Below are 17,776 nucleotides of genomic sequence, written 5' to 3'. Positions count from 1 at the left end.
GAATGGACGAGAGTCTGTCCAGGGGGTTGGGGTGAAGGCGTTGGTAACAGCACCACACCCGATGGCCCCGGGGAAATACTTGGGGAGTCTGGTGGTGGTAGTGACGTCTGAAATCTGGAGGCAGTTGCAACAACACTTTAGGCTGGGGGCAGAGACATGGGAAGTCGACTTGGGAGAATAACAGATCTGAGCTAGGGAAGTGGGATGGGGATTTTTGGAGATGGGAGTCAGGGCATTAAAGGATTTGTTTCTAGGAGGCCGGTTTGCAGGACTGGAGGAGCTGGGGGCAAAATATGGGTTGGAGCAGGGGGAAATGTTTCGATATATGCAGGTCTGAGATTTCATTAGCAAGGAGGTACAGAGCTTTCCGGTGGCGGCAGCCCCCACACCGGGTCCCCTGGAAGTCATATTCGGGGTATCGGATCAGCCGGGTTGGAAGCGGGTGCGGAAGCAGATGTTTTAGCCTTCATCTCGTTGATCGCCCGAATGTGGGTCCTGCTGGGGTGGAGGTCAGTCTCGCCACCCTGTGCCCTGGCGTGGCGGGGGGACCAGCTGGAGTTTTTAACACTTGTGAAAGTGAAGTTTGAATTGAGGGGAAGGATGGAAGGGTTCTACAATTCATGAGCTTTGTTCATTATGCACTTTCAAGAGTAGGATGACATCGAACATTAGGGGGAGGGGTTGGGACAGGGGGGGGCTTTGGACTGTGTATGTTGTTGGTGACTATATAGGGGTGACGGTGGATTCCAGATTCCTTTTATTTGATGTTTGTATTTAAAATGTTGAGGGTTGTTTGGGGGTTGGTGGGAGGAAGGGATTGTTGGCTGGGGGATTGACATTGTGTTTGTTACCGTTTAATGTTGGTGGGCTTAAATTTGGACGAAAATGTGAAAAACAAGAAGAATTTTTTTAAAAATTTTTTTTAAAGATACGTGAAGAGAGAAAGATTGGTGATGACAAATGTAGGTCCCTTACAGTCAGAAACAGGGGACAAAGAAATGGCTGAGCAACTGAATACATACTTTAATAATAATAATCACTATTGTCACAAGGAGGCTTCAATGAAGTTACTGTGAAAAGCCCCTCGCCGCCACATTCTGGTGGCTGTTCGGGGAGGCCGGTACGGGAATTGAACCCGCGCTGATGCCTTGTTCTGCATTACAAACCAGCTGTCTAGCACAGTGTGCTAAACTAGCCCCTGGTTCTGTCTTCACAAAAGAGGACACAAATATGATACCATCTTGGGGAATGCAGGGTTTAGTGAGTGGGAGGAACTGAAGGTGATCAATATCAGTAGAAATGGTGTTGGGGAAATTGATGGGATTGAAGGCTGATAAATCCCAGGGCCTGATAATCTACATCCTTGGGTACTGAAGGAGATGGCTCTGGAAGTAGTGGATGCATTGCTGGTCGTCTTCCAGGAGCCTATAGACTGTGAAACAATTCCTGCAGATTGGAGGGTGGCTACTGTAACTGCACTAATTAAAAAGGGAGGTCAAGAGAAGGCAGGGAATTATAGTCCAGTAAGCCCGATGTCAGTAGTGGGGAAAATTCTGGAATTCATTATCAAAGATTTTATAGCAGGGCACTTCGAAAACAGTGGCAGGATCGGAAGAGTCAGCATGGATTTATGAAGGGAAAATTGTGCTTGACAAATCTACTGGAATTCTTCGAGGATGTAACTAGTAGACTTGATGAAGTGGGGGACCAGTGGATGTGGTGGATTTGGACTTTCAGAAGGCTTTTGACAAAGTCCCACATAAAATCTTAGCGTGTAAAATTAAAGCCCATGGGATTGGGGATAGTGTATTGAGATGGATAGAAAACTGGTTAGCAGACAGGAAACAAAGAGTAGGAATAAACGGGTCTTTTTCAAATTGGCAGGCAGTGACTAGTGTGGTACCGCTGGGATCAGTGCTAGGACCCCAGCTATTCACAATATATATAAATGATTTAGAGGAGGGAACAAAATGTAATATCTCCAAATTTGCAGATAACACCAAGTTGAGTGGGAGGGTGAGTTGTGAGGAGAATGCAGAGATCCTTTAGTGTGATTTGGACAGGTTGAGTGAGTGGCAAATGAATGGCAGATTCAGTATAATTTGGATAAATTTGAGGTCATCCGCTTTGGTAGCAAAATCAAGGTGGCAACTATTATCTGAATGGCCATAAATTAGGAGAGGGAACTTGCAACAGACCTGGGTGTCTGACTTAGACAGCATCAACACTTAGTCTCAGGAACAGAGAATCCAGCCCAGGGATTTTAAATTCGGGGAAGCAAAACGACAAAGCTATTGGGACAGCGGTTAACTGAATAATCAGTTATAAGACTCAGTCAAGTGATCGGTTTAGCAGGGGTGTGACTAGAATTCTGAGTTTAGGGAAATTGTTTGTTTCTTCTGCAGTTGAAGGAACAGTGAGTTGTGAGTGCAGTTTTTGGATGTCTCTGCAAGAGATGCGGGTTGGGTGTGAAACATCAAGTGACTGCTTAAGAATTCATCAGAAGAAAACCAGCTGCAACTGCGTCAGTCCCAAGCTGGTGGTAACTCTTCACTGGTTTATGTGTCTGTAAAGATATTGCTAGGATAAAGGAATAGTGGGAATTTGAATCATCGTCTTATTTTTATATTGAGCTCTTTCCAACCTTTTTGTCTGGTGTAATATCATTCACGTTTGTTCTAAAAAATTTATTCTTTGTAGTAAAAGTTTTCATCAGACTCCTGTGAATTTGTTCATGAACCAACCTCCACTAAAAATAAGTTAGGATCTATCAAACCAGGATCCGTTCCGGAATCTGACTTTTCCAGTATTAACAGCAGTTGAGATTGTAACAGTGTATTTGTGGCAAATGGTGTTTGTCATATGTTGGAATTGCTGATGATGTTCCATCCGAACTTATTTCCTGTCTGTTAACAGATGAAGGGTATTACCAGGGTGGCAAGTTCCAGTTTGAAACTGATGTTCCAGAAGCCTACAATATGGTGGTGAGTAGAGGATCTCTGCTGATTTTCTTTTTTTTAATCACTTGTATAGCCTGAAGGGCAAAACAGGCAGACCTGGAACCAGAATGTTCTGTCTGAGTTTGTCTTGTTTATATGGAAATCTTTCTGCATATCAAGGTGAAGAATCTTTATGCAGGTGAAATGGTTATTTTGTTCTTTTTTGCCTTTCATTTTAAGTGGGCATTGCTGAAAAATGCCCACCTTGCCAGTGACGCACACATCCGATGAAAGATAAACATTTTCCATTAATATAAAACCAATGAAAGTATTGAGGGGTACCTCGAGGTGAATGATACGGGGGAGGTCCAGGTGGGGATGGTCTGGGAAGCCTTGAAGGCAGTGATTCGTGGGGAGCTGATATCCATCCGGGCACACAGGGAGAGGAGTGAGAGGGATAGACTGGTGGGAAAGATGCTGGAGGTAGACCGGAGGTACGCAGAGGCACCAGAGGAGGGACTGTTGGGGGAGAGGTGCAGCCTACAGGCTAAATTTGATTTGCTGACCACTAGAAAGGCGGAGGCACAGTGGAGGAAGGCACAAGGGGCAGTGTACGAACATGGTGAAAAGGCGAGTAGGATGCTGGCTCATCAGCTCCGCAAGCGGGATGCGGCTAAGGAAATTGCTGGAGTGAGAGACAAGAGTGGGAATGTGGTGCGGAAGGGGGTAGAGGTGAATGAGGTCTTCAAGGACTTTTACGGGGAACTGTACCAGTCGGAGCCAACGGTGGAGAGGAGGGGAATGGAGAGGTTCCTCGACGGGCTTTCTTTCCCGAAGGTGCAGGAGGAGCAGGTGGATGGGTTGGGGGCGCCGATTGAGCTGGAGGAGCTAGTTAAGGGGATCGGGCAGATGCAGTCAGGGAAGGGGCTGGATGGGTTCCCGATGGAATTTTACAAAACGTTTGTGGACCTAGTGGGCCCCTTGCTGGTGCGGACACTTAATGAAGCGTGGGAAGGGGGGACTTTGCCCCCGACAATGTCGCGGGCGCTGATTTCGTTAATCTTAAAGAGGGACAAGGACCCCCAGCAGTGTGGTTCATACAGGCCCATATCTCTCCTCAACGTGGATGCCACGGTGCTGGCAAAAATCCTGGCCACCAGGATAGAGGACTGTGTGCTAGGGGTTGTACACAAGGACCAGACAGGGTTTGTGAAGGGAAGGCAGCTGAACACGAATATGCGGAGATTGTTGAATGTCATCATGATTCCGGCGATTGAGGGGGAGGCTGAGATAGTGGTGGCGCTGGATGCAGAGAAGGCCTTCGGTAGAGTGGAGTGGGGGTACTTATGGGAGGTGTTGGGGAGGTTTGGATTTGGTGACGGGTTTATTAGATGGGTGAGGCTGCTATATGAGGCCCCGATAGCGTGTGTGGCCACGAATGGGAGGAGGTCGGAGTACTTCCGGCTTTATCGAAGGACCAGGCAGGGTTGCCCCCTGTCCCCCTTGTTGTTTGCATTGGCAATCGAGCCGTTGGCGATGGCGTTGAGGGATTCAGGGAGGTGGAGAGGTTTGGTGCGAGGTGGGGAGGAACATAGGGTGTTGTTGTATGCCGATGACCTGTTACTGTATGTGGCGGACCCGGTGGGAGGGATGCCGGGGGTGATGGAGCTGCTAGCTGAGTTTGGGACCTTTTCAGGCTATAAACTAAATTTAGGCAAGAGTGAGGTGTTTGTGTTGCACCCTGGAGACCAGGAGGAAGGAATTGGTAGGCTCCCGCTCAGGCGGGCAGGGGAGAGCTTTAGGTACCTGGGGGTGCAGGTGGCCAGGGACTGGGGGACTCTTCACAAGCATAATTTCACCAGGCTTGTAGATCAGATGGAGGAGGAGTTCAAAAGGTGGGACATGCTGCCATTGTCGTTGGCTGGGAGGGTGCAGTCCGTCAAAATGACGTTGCTTCCGAGGTTCTTGTTCCTCTTTCAGTGCCTGCCCATCTTCATCCCCAGGGCCTTCTTTAGGAGAGTGACTAGCAGTATCTTGAGCTTTGTGTGGGCACATGGGACTCCGAGAGTGAAGAGGGTTTTCCTGGAGCGAGGGAGGGATAGAGGCGGGCTGGCGCTGCCCAACCTTCTGGGGTACTATTGGGCGGCCAATGTGTCAATGGTGCGTAAATGGGTGATGGAGGGGGGAGGGACAGCGTGGAAAAGAATGGAGATGGCGTCATGTAGAGGTACGAGCCTGGGTGCCCTGGTAACGGCGCCGTTGCCACTCTCACCTAAGAGGTATACCACGAGCCCGGTGGTGGCGGCTCCATTGGGTGGAAATCATCGGTTCATCCCGGGGAACAATGATGGGGGATTTAGGGGGTGGCAAAGGTTGGGCATCAGTAAATTGAGGGACCTGTTTATTGGCGGGAGGTTTGCGGGCCTGGGGGAATTGGTAGATAAATTTGGGCTCCCCCAAGGGAACATGTTCAGATACTTGCAGGTAAAGGCGTTTGCTAGGTGACAGGTAGAGGAGTTCCCTTTGCTGCCCTCGTGGGGGGTGATGGACAGAGTGCTTTCGGGGGTGTGGGTCGGAGAGGGGAAGGTGTCTGACATTTATAAGGTAATGCAGGAGGTGGAGGAGTCATCAGTGGAGGAGCTGAAGGCTAAATGGGAGGGGGAACTTGGGGAGCCGATAGAGGACGGGACTTGGGTGGATGCCTTGGAGAGAGTCAACTCTTCCTCTTCATGTGCGAGGCTTAGTCTCATCCAGTTTAAGGTGCTGCACCGGGCCCACATGTCCGGGACTAGGATGAGTAGGTTCTTTGGGGGTGAGGACAGGTGCACCAGATGTTCGGGGAGTCCAGCGAATCATGCCCATATGTTCTGGGCATGCCCAGCACTGGAAGAATTCTGGAAGTGGGTGGCGGGGACGGTGTCGAGGGTGGTTGGATCCAGGGTCAAACCAGGGTGGGGACTCGCGATTTTCGGAGTTGCGGTGGAGCCGGGAGTGCAGGAGGTGAAAGAGGCCGGTGTCCTGGCCTTTGCGTCCCTAGTAGCCCGGCGGAGGATCTTGCTGCAGTGGAAGGATGCGAGGCGCCCAAGTGTGGAGACCTGGATCAGTGACATGGCGAGATTTATAAAATTGGAAAGGGTCAAATTTGCCCTGAGAGGATCAATACAAGGGTTCTATAAACGATGGCAGCCTTTTCTGGACTTCCTGGCTCAAAGATAGGTATCTTGTTTTTCTTTTTCTACGGTTATGTAACTTAACATTGTGTTAATTTAAGTTGTTAATATGTTGTGTTGTTCATTGAGGAGGGGTGAATGTTTATGATTGCTATCATTATTGTTATTGTTGGTATTTTATTATGGCTCGATGTTGTTGTACAAATTCAAAATTTTTCAATAAAAATTATTTTTTTAAAAAATATATAAAACCAATTAAACAAAGTGTCACAGACTCAGCATGCAGCATAGCACGGGCTTAGATACAGAGTAAAGCCCCCTCGACGCTGTCCCCGTCACATACTCCCAGGGCAGGTACAGCAAAGGGTTGGATACAGAGTAAAGCTCCCTCTACATTGTCCCCATCAAACACTCCCAGGACAGGTACAGCACGGGGTTAGATACAGAGTAGAGCTCCCTCTACACTGTCCCCATCAAACACTCCCAGGGCAGGTACAGCACGGGGTTAGATACAGAGTAAAGCTCCCTCTACACTGTCCCCATCAAACACTCCCAGGAAAGGTGTAGCATGGGGTTCGATACAGAGTAAAGCTCCCTCTACACTGTCCCCATCAAACACCCCCAGGAAAGGTGTAGCATGGGGTTAGATACAGGGGAAAGTTCCCTCGACACTGTCCCCATAAAACGCTCCCAGGGCAGGTACAGCACAGGGTTAAATATAGAACGAAGTTCCCTCTACTCTGTTACTCTGTCCCCATCAAAGGTAGAGTCACATGGCTGTAGATGGAACAGAGTTGTTTGGAGAGACATGTGTAGAAGTCAGCATGAAATGAGCTACTAGACTGGGCTATACTTTGCACATATGTAAATAGTTATGTTACCAATAAGCACTACTTACTGTTCAAAACTATAATCCTCTGTGAGACTGACCGAACAAAACTTAAAACATGGTGGTAGCAAAGATGGAAACAAGAAGCACAGAGCAGCTGGAGTATATAAGAACATAAGAATTAGGAGCAGGAGTGGGCCATCTGGCCTCTCGAGCCTGCTCCGCCATTCAATGAGATCATGGCTGATCTTTTGTGGACTCAGCTCCACTTTCCGGCCCGTACGGCCCGATTTCAGTAAGACCCTGAAATCTCATGGCATGAAAAACTGAAGAAACTGAATTTCTAATCTGAGCTCAGCAAATCTGAATTGAAGACCGCTGAAGATCACCTAAAAAGACGTCCTTGCAGACATGGAGGCTGATGGGCAGGGGAAAAATCCACCATTCAGCTGAAGGACTCCACCAAAGCACATGGAGACCCATTGTGCGTCTGATTGGATTCAGGGTCAGAGGACCAAGAGATTGGGAAGTTCAGAGGATCACAGAACAGTCTGCGAGACTGAGATACCACACCTGGAAGACACCCAACCATGCTTCTTTGGTGAGATGGAAGATCTTCGATTCTCCTTTCAGAATGCTGACATCTCAGTAAATGGTCACCTCGCCAATTTCAAATTAGAGCCAGTGTTACAGTCCTCTCAGATAAGGAACCATGGCTGAAAGATCTATGGCTATGAACGACAGGCATACCACAATATGGCCTTGGTGGAATCCAACTGATATAGTCCTAAAACCAATCCAGTACAATGACAAACAAATATTCAAAATTTCCTACATCTTTCAAAACCAATTCTTTTCTCACTACAGCAGAGATATCTGGGTTGCCTTTGACCTCAAAATGACAGAAGCCATCCAAACAGCCTCTGTCGTCAACTACACAGAACAGACAGGAGGTTCCCACGAGATCTACCAGTGAAGATATTCTCGACTGGAACTTCAGCTCTGAATTGTCTTCACTCTTCGCAGAGCCAGTTTGTCCAATTCCTTTGCAGATAGCAGGAAAAGCTCCTCTTTGGCCAGACCAGCCAAAATAAGCTCCACCACACTTCAAGCGTGAACGGATAGCAGCAAAACCATGTGCTCCAATCTGTGGCCCCAACGGTTGTTGTCACAGAACCCGGGAACACTGGCAACCAAACTGCAATTTCCAGCTGAAATGCACAGCAGCAAGGTGACGTTGGAGCAGGAGAGAAGTGATCATCAACTTACCAGGGCCACATGGGCACAGGAAACATTTGGAAGTCAAACTCCAGGTTGAGGAACATTCAGATGTAAAGAAGGTATAACTCCAACAAACAGGAATACCACAACGGATCCCATGGGAAAGGAAATCTTGAGTCCATTCTGTCAATGAACGGAGTGAACATTCTCTACAGGAGGAATGGGAGAATCCCATGAGTCCGAACAAAGCAGGTGGGTTGTTGATAGATTCAACTCGAAGGGCAGCATAATGGCACATTAGTTAGCACTGCTGCCTCACAGCGCAAGGTATCCGGGTTCAATCACAGCCTCGGGTGACTATCTGTCTGTGTGGAGTTTGCACTTTCTCCCGTGTCTGCTTGGGTTTCCTCCACATGTTGCGGTTTCCTCCCACAGTCCAAAGATGTGCAGGTTAGGTGGATTGGCCATGCCTCTTAATGTCCAAAAAGGTTAAATGAGGTTACGGGGATAGGATGGAGGTGTGGGTCAAGGTAGGGTATACTTTTCTCGGGTCAGTGCAACTTGATGGGCCGAATGGCCTCCTTCTGCACTGTATGAATGCAAATGCAACAAAGCAAACACTCCCAGGACAACTACAGCACGGAGTTAGGTACAGGGTAAAGCTCCCATACACTGTCCACATCAAATACTCCCAGGACAGGTAAAACACAGGGTTAGATACAGTGTAAAGCTTCCTCTACACTGTCCCCATCAAACACTCCCAGGACAGGTATAGCACGGGGTTAGATACAGTGTAAAGCTCCCTCTACACTGTCCCCATCAAACACTCCCAGGACAGGTACAGCACGGGGTTAGATACAGTGTAAAGCTTCCTCTACACTGTCCCCATCAAACACTCCCAGGACAGGTATAGCACGGGGTTAGATACAATGTAAAGCTCCCTCGACACTGACTCCATCAAATACTCCCAGGACAAGTATTGCACCGGGTTAGAGAGTAAGGAAAGCTACCTCTACACTGCACAAGGGGCAACGTTACGAGAGGTGGAGAAGGTGGTGACCGACCAGAGCGATTCAGATTGTGCCCTTGGAGGCAGAGGTGGGGGTACTGGGGGACCTATTCAAGTCGTTGAGGGTGACGGTGGAGCAGCAGGAAAACGGGTCCAGGCAGCAGAACCTGCAGATTGTGGGGTTGCTAGAGGGTGTGGAAGGAACAAGCACCACAAAATATCTGTAAAGGATGCTGGCCAGGTTGGTAGAGGAGTGGGTGCAGGATAAGGCCCCAGAGGTGGACAGGGCCCACCTGCTGTTCATAGACTACAGCTCCACATTCAACACCATTATCCAGACAAAACCTATAACCAGACTCTGCAATCTAGGACTTGACCCCTCCCTGTGCAGCTGGGGACTTCCTCACTAACAGACCGCAATCTGTCAAGATAGGTAACAGCACCTCCTCCACAGTAGTCCTGAACACCGGGGCCCCACGAGGATGTGTGCTCAGCCCTCTACTGTACTCCCTATACACACATGACTGTGTGGCAAGATTTAACTCCAACTCAATCTATAAGTTTGCAGATGATACGACTGTGGTGGGTCGTATCTCAAACAACGACAAATCAGACTACAGAAGGGAGATAAATCACTTGATTGCATGGTGTACCAAAAACAACCTGTCTCTAAGACCAAGAAACTGATCATCGACTTCAGGAAACATAACACGACCCCCCCCCACCCACCCACCCCATCTGCATCAATGGCTCCGAAGTGGAGATGGTCGCTAGCTTTCAGCTCCTGTGGGCCACCATCACCAACAGTCTGTCCTGGTCCACTTATGTTGATGCAACAGTCAAGAAAGCCCAACAATAACTCTACCTCCTGCAGAAGCTAAAGAAATTCGGCCTGTCTGCATTGACTCTCACAAACATCTACAGATGTGCCATAGAAAGCATCCTATCTGGCTACATCACAGTTTGGTATGGCAACTGCTCGGCCCAAGATTCCAGGAAACTGCAGAGTGTGGTGAACTCAGCCCAACACATCACACAAGCTTGCCACCCCCACATTGATTCTGTATACACTTCCCGCTGCCGCAGGAAGGCAGACAGCATTGTCAGAGACCCCTCCCAATCAGGCTTTGCCCTTTCCAGACCCTTCCATCAGGCAGAAGGTACAGACGTCTGAAGACCCACACATCCAGACATCGGAACAGCTTCTTCCCTACAGCTACAAGACTCCTCAACGACTCCCCCTCTGACAGATCTGTTCACTGTAAGACCACTATTCACAACGCCCTATGCTGCTCTTGCTCATGTATTTGTTTTGTTTGGCCCCTTGTTCCACTCTGTAACCAATCATGGCTCGGCACAACATTGAGGGCCGAAGGGCCTGTTCTGTGCTGTACTGTTCTATGTTCTACTGTTTGTCGATGTATCATTTGTCAATGTACTCTGTTGATTATTCTTAGAGGCCAAGAGCGGGGGAGCCACCACGGGCAGTGTTTGTGTGGTTACGCAAATTTTTGAGAAGGAGATGATTCTACGATGGGCCAGGGAGAAGCAAGACTGTGAAAGGGAAGGGAATCATGTCTGAATATATCAGGGTATTGGTGCGGAGCTGGTGAAGAGGTGTGCTGGGTTCAACAGAGCCAATCCGGTGTCCTACCGAAGAAGATTGGGTTCGGGGTGCTGTGCCAGATGAAACTGTGGTTCACTTTTGAAGGGGGGAATACTATTTTGAAACGCCAAAGTAGACCAATGATTTTTTTAAGGGACCACAAACTGGGGGAGGGTGGGAGGCGGCTGTCTGTGGTGTTTTTCTTTTTGGATGGGGCAACTTGCGATTTTGGGTGTTTTCTCTTTACAGATAAGGGGTGTGTATGGTGGGGCACGCTGGGTGAGTTGCCGGCTGAGGGGCATTGAGGTTGGTAGAGATGCCATTTGCACAGCCTAAGGAGGGACCAGTGGAAGGGGGGGGGGGCAGAGGGGTGTGTGGGGGGTCCCAGAGGGGTGTGTGGGGGGAAACTTAGAGCAGGAGCTGCCATGCTGGCAGGTAATGCTGGTGAATGGTGAATGTAGGTGAGGTGGGGGAGGAGCCTCGAGTGGTGGCCAGGCGGGGGAGGGTGGGGAAGGGGGATTGCAAAGTGATAGAGTTGGAGATTGAGCGTGGTCAAGGACGGAGAGGGGGGCCATCTTGGATGGGCTCAATTTAGGGTGCTATTAGAGGAGGCAGAGCCAGAGGGGGATGATGGCAGATGGTCAAGGCGAGTGGAGGCGGAGCCTCCGGTAATAATTGTAGCGTGGAACGTCTGTGGATTGAATGGGTCGATTAAGTAGTTTTTGCACACATGAGGAGTTGGAAGGCAGAGGTGATCTTTTTACAAGGGACACATCTCTGGGTGAAGGATCAGGTTAGGTTGAGGAAGGGCCGGGTGGGATAAGTATTTCAGTCTGGGTTTGACTCGAAGTCGCCGGGGGGGGGGGGCCATTTTGTTGAACAAAATAATTGGGTTTATGGGGGCCAAGGAAATGTGGGACCCAGGGTGGGAAGGTATGTGATAGTGAATGGAGTGCTGGAGGGGATGCCGGTGGTGCTAGTCAACATATATGTGCAGAATCTGGACGATGTGGGGTTTGTGAGGGGTTTACTGGGAATGATCCCAGGCCTGGATACACACCAGTTAATTATGGGTGTAAATTTTAATTGATGGAACAAAGAGTGAACAGATCGGCTCGAAATCAGGTCAATCGGAAGGTTCAGGATGGCAAAGGAGTTGGGAGGATTGATGGAGTGTATGGGAGTGGTTGATCCTGGAGGTTTAAGAACCCGGGGCAGTACTCCTCACACGTGTATCTTTTAAAAAATAAATTAGAGTACCCAATTATTTTTTCCAATTAAGGGGCAATTTAGCGTGACCAGTGCACATATTCTGCACATCTTTGGGTTGTGGGGGTGAAACGCACGCAAACACGGGGAGAATCTGCAAACTCCACACGGACATTGATCTAGAGCCGGGATTGAACCCGGGTCCTCAAGGCCGTGAGGCTGCAGTGCTAACCACTGTGTCACCATGCTGCCCGCTCACAGGTGTATAAGGTGTACATGAGAATTGATTTCTTTGTGGTGAGTCAAGCGGTGTTGTTGGGGCTGTTGGGAGTGGAGTCTGCGGGGATTGTGATATCTGACCATGCACTGCATTTCCTGGAGGTAAGGCTTTGCGCTGGGCAGGTGTAGAGGCCGGGATAGATGCTAGAAGGGCGGCACGGTAGCATAGTGGTTAGCACACTTGCTTCACAGCTCCAGGGTCCCAGGTTCGATTCCCGGCTTGGGTCACTGTCTGTGCGGAGTCTGCACGTTCTCCCCGTGTCTGCGTGGGTTTCCTCCCACAGTCCAAAAATGTGCAGGTTAGGTGGATTGGCCATGATAAATTGTGGGATTAGGTAGGGTGCCCTTTCCAAGGGCTGGTGCAGATTCGATGGGCCGAATGGCCGCCTCCTGCACTGTAAATTCTATGAAATTTGGGTCTTTTGGTGGTTATGGGGTTTTGTGAAAAGGTGATGTTGGTGCTTGGGGAGTATGTGGAGACAAACCAGAACGGTGAGGTGTCAGCGGCCACATTCTGGGAGGTGTTGAAGCCAGTGGTCCGAGGGGAGGTTATCTTGTTCAAGGCACACAGGGACAGGAGGAGGAGGGAGGAGCATGGACGTTTGCTGGATGAGATAGCCGAGGTGGACCGGATTTACGCAGGGATCCTCACCAAAGAGTTGTTGGCGGAGAGAAAGAGGTTGCAGGGAGCAGTTCGATAGGTTGACAACGAGAAGGGCAGTGGGACAGTTACGGAGGGCGAGGGGGGTGCAATATGAATGTGGGGAGAAGGCGAGCCGTGTGCTGGCCCACCAGCTGCAGGGGCAGGCTGCGTCCAGGGAAATTTTATGGGTATGAACAGAGAAGGGGGAGATAGTGTCAGAGATGGGGAGGTTAAATAAGGTGTTTAGGGGGTAATATGAGAAGCTGTACAGGGCCGAGCAAGATGGAGAGGAAGGGGCTATGGGATGTTTTCTGGATGGGTTGGAGTTTCCCTGGTTGGAGGAAGAGGAAGAGAGGAGGCAGGCTTGGGGGAGCCGCTGGGGCTGAGAGAGGTGATTGACAGCATTAGGGGATGAAGTAGGGGAAGGCTTCGGGCCGGATGGCCTTCTGGCAGAGTTTTATAAGGTGCTTGCGACATAGTTGGCACCGCATTTGTTGGGGATGTTGAGTGAGGCATTGGAGAAGGTGGAGCTGCCAGAGACACTGTCACAGGCGTCAAACACGCTAATACCGAAGAAGGGAAAGGATCCGTTGGAGTGTGGGTCATATAGGCTCATTTTGTTTATTAAACACAGACATGAACGTGCTGGCTAAGTTGATGGCGGGGAGGATGGAGGGATGTGTGCCAGGGGTAGTCGCTGACGATCAAACGGGTTTCATAAAGGGCAGCTAACTCTCCATTAGCATCAGAAGGCTGATAAATGTGTTTATGACTCCGTCAGTGGGGCAGGTGTCGGAGGACATTGTTTCTATGGATGCAGAGAAGGCTTGTAATCGGGTGGAGTGGAGGTATTTATTTGAGATCTTGGTAGGTTTGGGTTTGGCCCAAAGTTTGTGGTGTTGGTGTGCATGTTATATGTAGCGGCGGTGGCAAGTGTACGTACAAATGGGATGAGTTCACAGGGTTTTGGACTGCACAGAGGTACGAGGCAGGGGTGTCCGCTGTCGCTGGTGTTGTTCGCGCTGGTGATTGAACACTTGGCAATGACCCTGAGGGGTTCTGTGGAGTGGCAGGGGATTGTGAAGGGGAGCAGGCAGCATTGGGCGTCGCTGTATGCAGACAATCTGTTATTGTTCGCGCTGTACCCGTTGGAGAGTAGGGGTAAGATCATGGGAATATTAGAGAGGTTTCGCGACCTTCGCTGAGTATAAGTTAAATGTCGGGAAGAGTGAGGTGTTTCCGGTGAATGCGGCGGGGCGGGGAGGCATCTTGGGGGCGTTGTCACTTAATGAAACTAGAGAACGGTTCAAGTATTTGGGGATTCAGGTGATGAGGGAAAAGGCTACGATGCACAAGTGGAATTTGAGAACATTGGTGGAGGAGATTAGAGCGGATTTTAAGAGATGGGATACATACACCTGACACTGAAAGGGAGGGTGCGGGTGGTAAAAAAAATGTTTTTAAATTTAGAGTACCCAATCATTTTTTTTTTCCAATTAAGGGCAATTTAGCGTGGCCAATCCACCTACCCTGCACATCTTTGGCTTGTGGGGGTGAAACCCTCGCAGACACAGGGAGAATGTGCAAACTCCACACATACAGTGACCCAGGGCCAGGATCTAACCCGGGTCCTCAGCGCCGTAGGCAGCAATGCTAACCACTGCACCACTGTGCCGCCCAGCAGGTGGTAAAAATGAATGTGCTGTCAAGGGTCTTGTTCGTTTACCAGACCCTACCGATCTTTCTCCCTAAGGCCTTCTTCCAGAAAGACAGTGATTTCTTGGAAGGTCTCGCCTCTCTGTTCTGTGAAGAAGGCTCCCCGCCGACCTCACCCTCTCCCATCCAAACAAAGATTCATCTCGAACACAGGTCACCTCTCCCGAAGACAAACAAAAAGAAAAAGCACAGCCCCAGGCAGCAGGAGGGGTGGGGACAGTCGTCCCCTTACAGATTTTTCATCCCTGCTACCCTTTGTCTACCCGACAGTGAAAAGAAGAAAAAACTCTCTCCATCAGAGGAAACGGAGAAAAAAACTCCCTCCAACCCCCACTCTACCCGTGTTCACAATTAATTCAAAGTGCCAGCACCTCTGACTCCCAAACCTGTTCAGTTCAGTTCTCCCCCAGTTTACGCTCCTTGATAAAGTTGTTGGCACTTCTGGGGTCTCAAAATAGTATTCTCAGCCTTCATAGGGCACCCATAGTTTCGCCAGGTAGAGCACTCCAAACCTGATCCGCTGTATACAGCACTGCCTTGGCCCTGTTGAACCTCGCACGCCGTTTTGCCAGTTCAGCTTCAATGTCCTGGTATATTCGGACCTTGTTCCCCTCCCATTCGCAGTTGCGCTTCTCCCTGGTCCACTGCAGAATCTTCTCCCTCTCCACAAACTTGTGGAGTCTCACAATCACCACCCGCGGCGGCTCCCCTGCACTTGGTTTCTGCCTCAGAGACCTGTGTGCTCGGTGCACCTCAGGGACCTTGTCCAGCCCCGCCAGCATCCTTGAAATGTACCTCGTGGAACTCGCACCTTCCACTCCTTCAGGCAGGCCCATTATCCGCAGATTCTGCTTTTTCGACCTATTTTCCTGCTCCTCCACCTTTGCTCTCAACGTCCTGAAAAGAGCCACACCTTCACCTTCAATGCCATCCAATCGCTGTTGTCCGACATCACCTTCTCAATCTCTCGCATCTGCGGCCCTGTGCCTCCAAACATTTCTCCACCCTCTCCGATCCCTTCAGGGGTGCAACATCACCTCCGATGGCCTTCGAACAATCCTCCTGCATCTCCTTCCTCTGATGGCAGAACTCTTCCTGAGGGACTTGTATTTGGAAGGGAAGTTTGGGTGAGTTGTGGGAGGTGAGTTGCTGAGGGGGAGCGAAATTAGATATATGCAGGTGAGGGACTTTGCACAAAAGGAGTGGAGGACATTTCCCAGGTTGCCGGAGTACACCCGATTGGACCAACTACAGCTCCTGGATGAATTAGGAAAGGGTAGGACTGGGGACATGTATGGGTGGTTGGGGGAGGTCAGCGGAGGGCTTCAAGACATGGTGGGAGTTGTTCATGACAGTGTTTGAGAAACTGTTCTTCGAGGGTAGGGGTATAAGGGGGGGAAACTGTACAAACTGTGGACTGTGAGGTTGTGGAGGGTGTTGTATATGTTATTGTTTTCTACATGTTTGGAACCAAATACATTTTTTTAAAAGGACAGGTCCAGCACAGGGTTGGATACAAGGTAAAGCTCCGTCTACACTGTCCCCATCAAACACTCCCAGGACAGGTACAGCACGGGGTAGATATGGAGTAAAGTTTCCTGTGTACTATCATTCCTTTGGGTGTTTCACAGGAATGAGACTGAATAAATCTGTTTGCATGAACATAGGAACAGGAGTAGGCCATTCAGTCCATCGAGCCTGCTCTGCCATTGAAACGAACACGGCTAATCGGCCACGTCAGTGCCTTTTAGAGTCAATATCTCCATAACCCTTAACATTGTTAATCAGAAATGTATCAGTCTCTGCTTTAAACATGTGACTGAGCTTCCACAGTCCTCTGAGGTAAAGAATGCCAAAGATTCACAACCTTCTGTGAAAGAGATTCCTCATCAACTCGGTCATAAGTGGCATCGCCCTTATTTTAAAGTCGTGTCCCCTGGTTCTAGATTCCCAAACCAGGGGAAACATTTTATTGCATCTACCCTGTCTATTCCTGAAAGTATTTTGTAGATTTGAATGAGAGAATCGCTCATTCTTTGAAACTTGAACACAGGCCCAGTTTACCCAATTCCTCTTCATAAGGGTGTTCCACCATCCCGAGAACAAGTCTAGTGAACAAACAAATTAATTAATCCTACACTCTTCACCAGGTCAGAGAGAGTGAAGAGAATAATTAGCTTTTTGGTGCGTACTCTTCATCAGAACTGAAAGCAGCATATTTGGAAATAGAGAGGGAGCAGGGGATGATGAACCAAATTGAATCCTCGTACGCTGTGGGTTAAATTACCTGCAAACTGTTTGGACGAAAACTATTGGGCGACATGAATGATCACCAGTGAAATAATACCGAGACACTTGATCATTTGAAAATATAAAAGTAGCTTGGACTTGAATGATGATGCGAGAGGTAGACCCAACTAAAACTGAGAAATATAAGCTGTAAATGCAGCAAAATTAATGAATTATTGTGGGACTACATTGCCACCAGGGCAAGAAGCATTTCTGGTTGTTTCAAGTGGGAAATGTTGGTACGATTTAGCAGTTTGCCCTGTGGGCTTCACTTTGTTGGAGAGGAACTGAGGAGTGAATATAAAGATGCCAGGCTGCGTACCCTGTCTGCTGTGGTGTTTGTCATCTGTGTTTGCAATTTTCAGCTTTTGCCTGTTTTGTTTTGTTTCCTCTTTATGAATTTGGTACGGTTTCTGCTGAAGAAGGGTCAGTTAGGTAACTTCAGTTGAAAGACTGCAGCTGAAGTAGGGGATCTGCAAATATTGCATCAGCAGTTCTTTGCCCTTTCTTAGATGAGGGAAATGCTGATGGATATTTTTGCAGTTAGATATTAGCCTTGGCCAAAGCTGATGTAATGAGCTGTCAGCTGCAGCTGTCCAGTTCTCCGGTGTGCTCACTACCAAGGGCAGTGCCTGCTGCCTCAGAGTGCTCGCAGTCACATTGTGCGCCCGCTGCCAAATAGTAACGGTGAGAGAGAGCCAGCAAGATGAAAAATAATCAAAAAATACCCTTAATCGTTGGACTTTATTGGCCTTGAATAAACCTGTTTAAATAAGCTGACAAACTTGTAGCACTAAATACAGATTTCAACTGTATAAATCTGAGAAATCATTTATCGGCAAAGCAAATAAATCTTGGAACGGATT

The 17,776-nt window shown here is 49.0% G+C and overlaps 1 protein-coding gene across 5 annotated transcripts in view; it reads left to right on the top strand.

Annotated features, from left to right (window-relative positions):
* Positions 1-17,776, top strand: part of ube2f (ubiquitin-conjugating enzyme E2F (putative)) — a 238,460-nt gene that overhangs the window by 145,598 nt on the left and 75,086 nt on the right. For all 5 annotated transcript variants that reach the window (XM_038787937.1, XM_038787936.1, XM_038787935.1 and 2 more), the window contains one exon: positions 2,917-2,984. In XM_038787937.1, the coding sequence (XP_038643865.1) occupies positions 2,917-2,984 (68 nt within the window). The remainder of the gene's footprint in view (positions 1-2,916; positions 2,985-17,776) is intronic.

Source organism: Scyliorhinus canicula, chromosome 2, assembly GCF_902713615.1.
Source record: "Scyliorhinus canicula chromosome 2, sScyCan1.1, whole genome shotgun sequence".
In the NCBI taxonomy this organism is placed as follows: domain Eukaryota; kingdom Metazoa; phylum Chordata; class Chondrichthyes; order Carcharhiniformes; family Scyliorhinidae; genus Scyliorhinus; species Scyliorhinus canicula.
The sequence above is the reverse complement of the archived record's forward strand: the minus strand, read 5'-3'. Positions and strand labels throughout refer to the sequence as shown.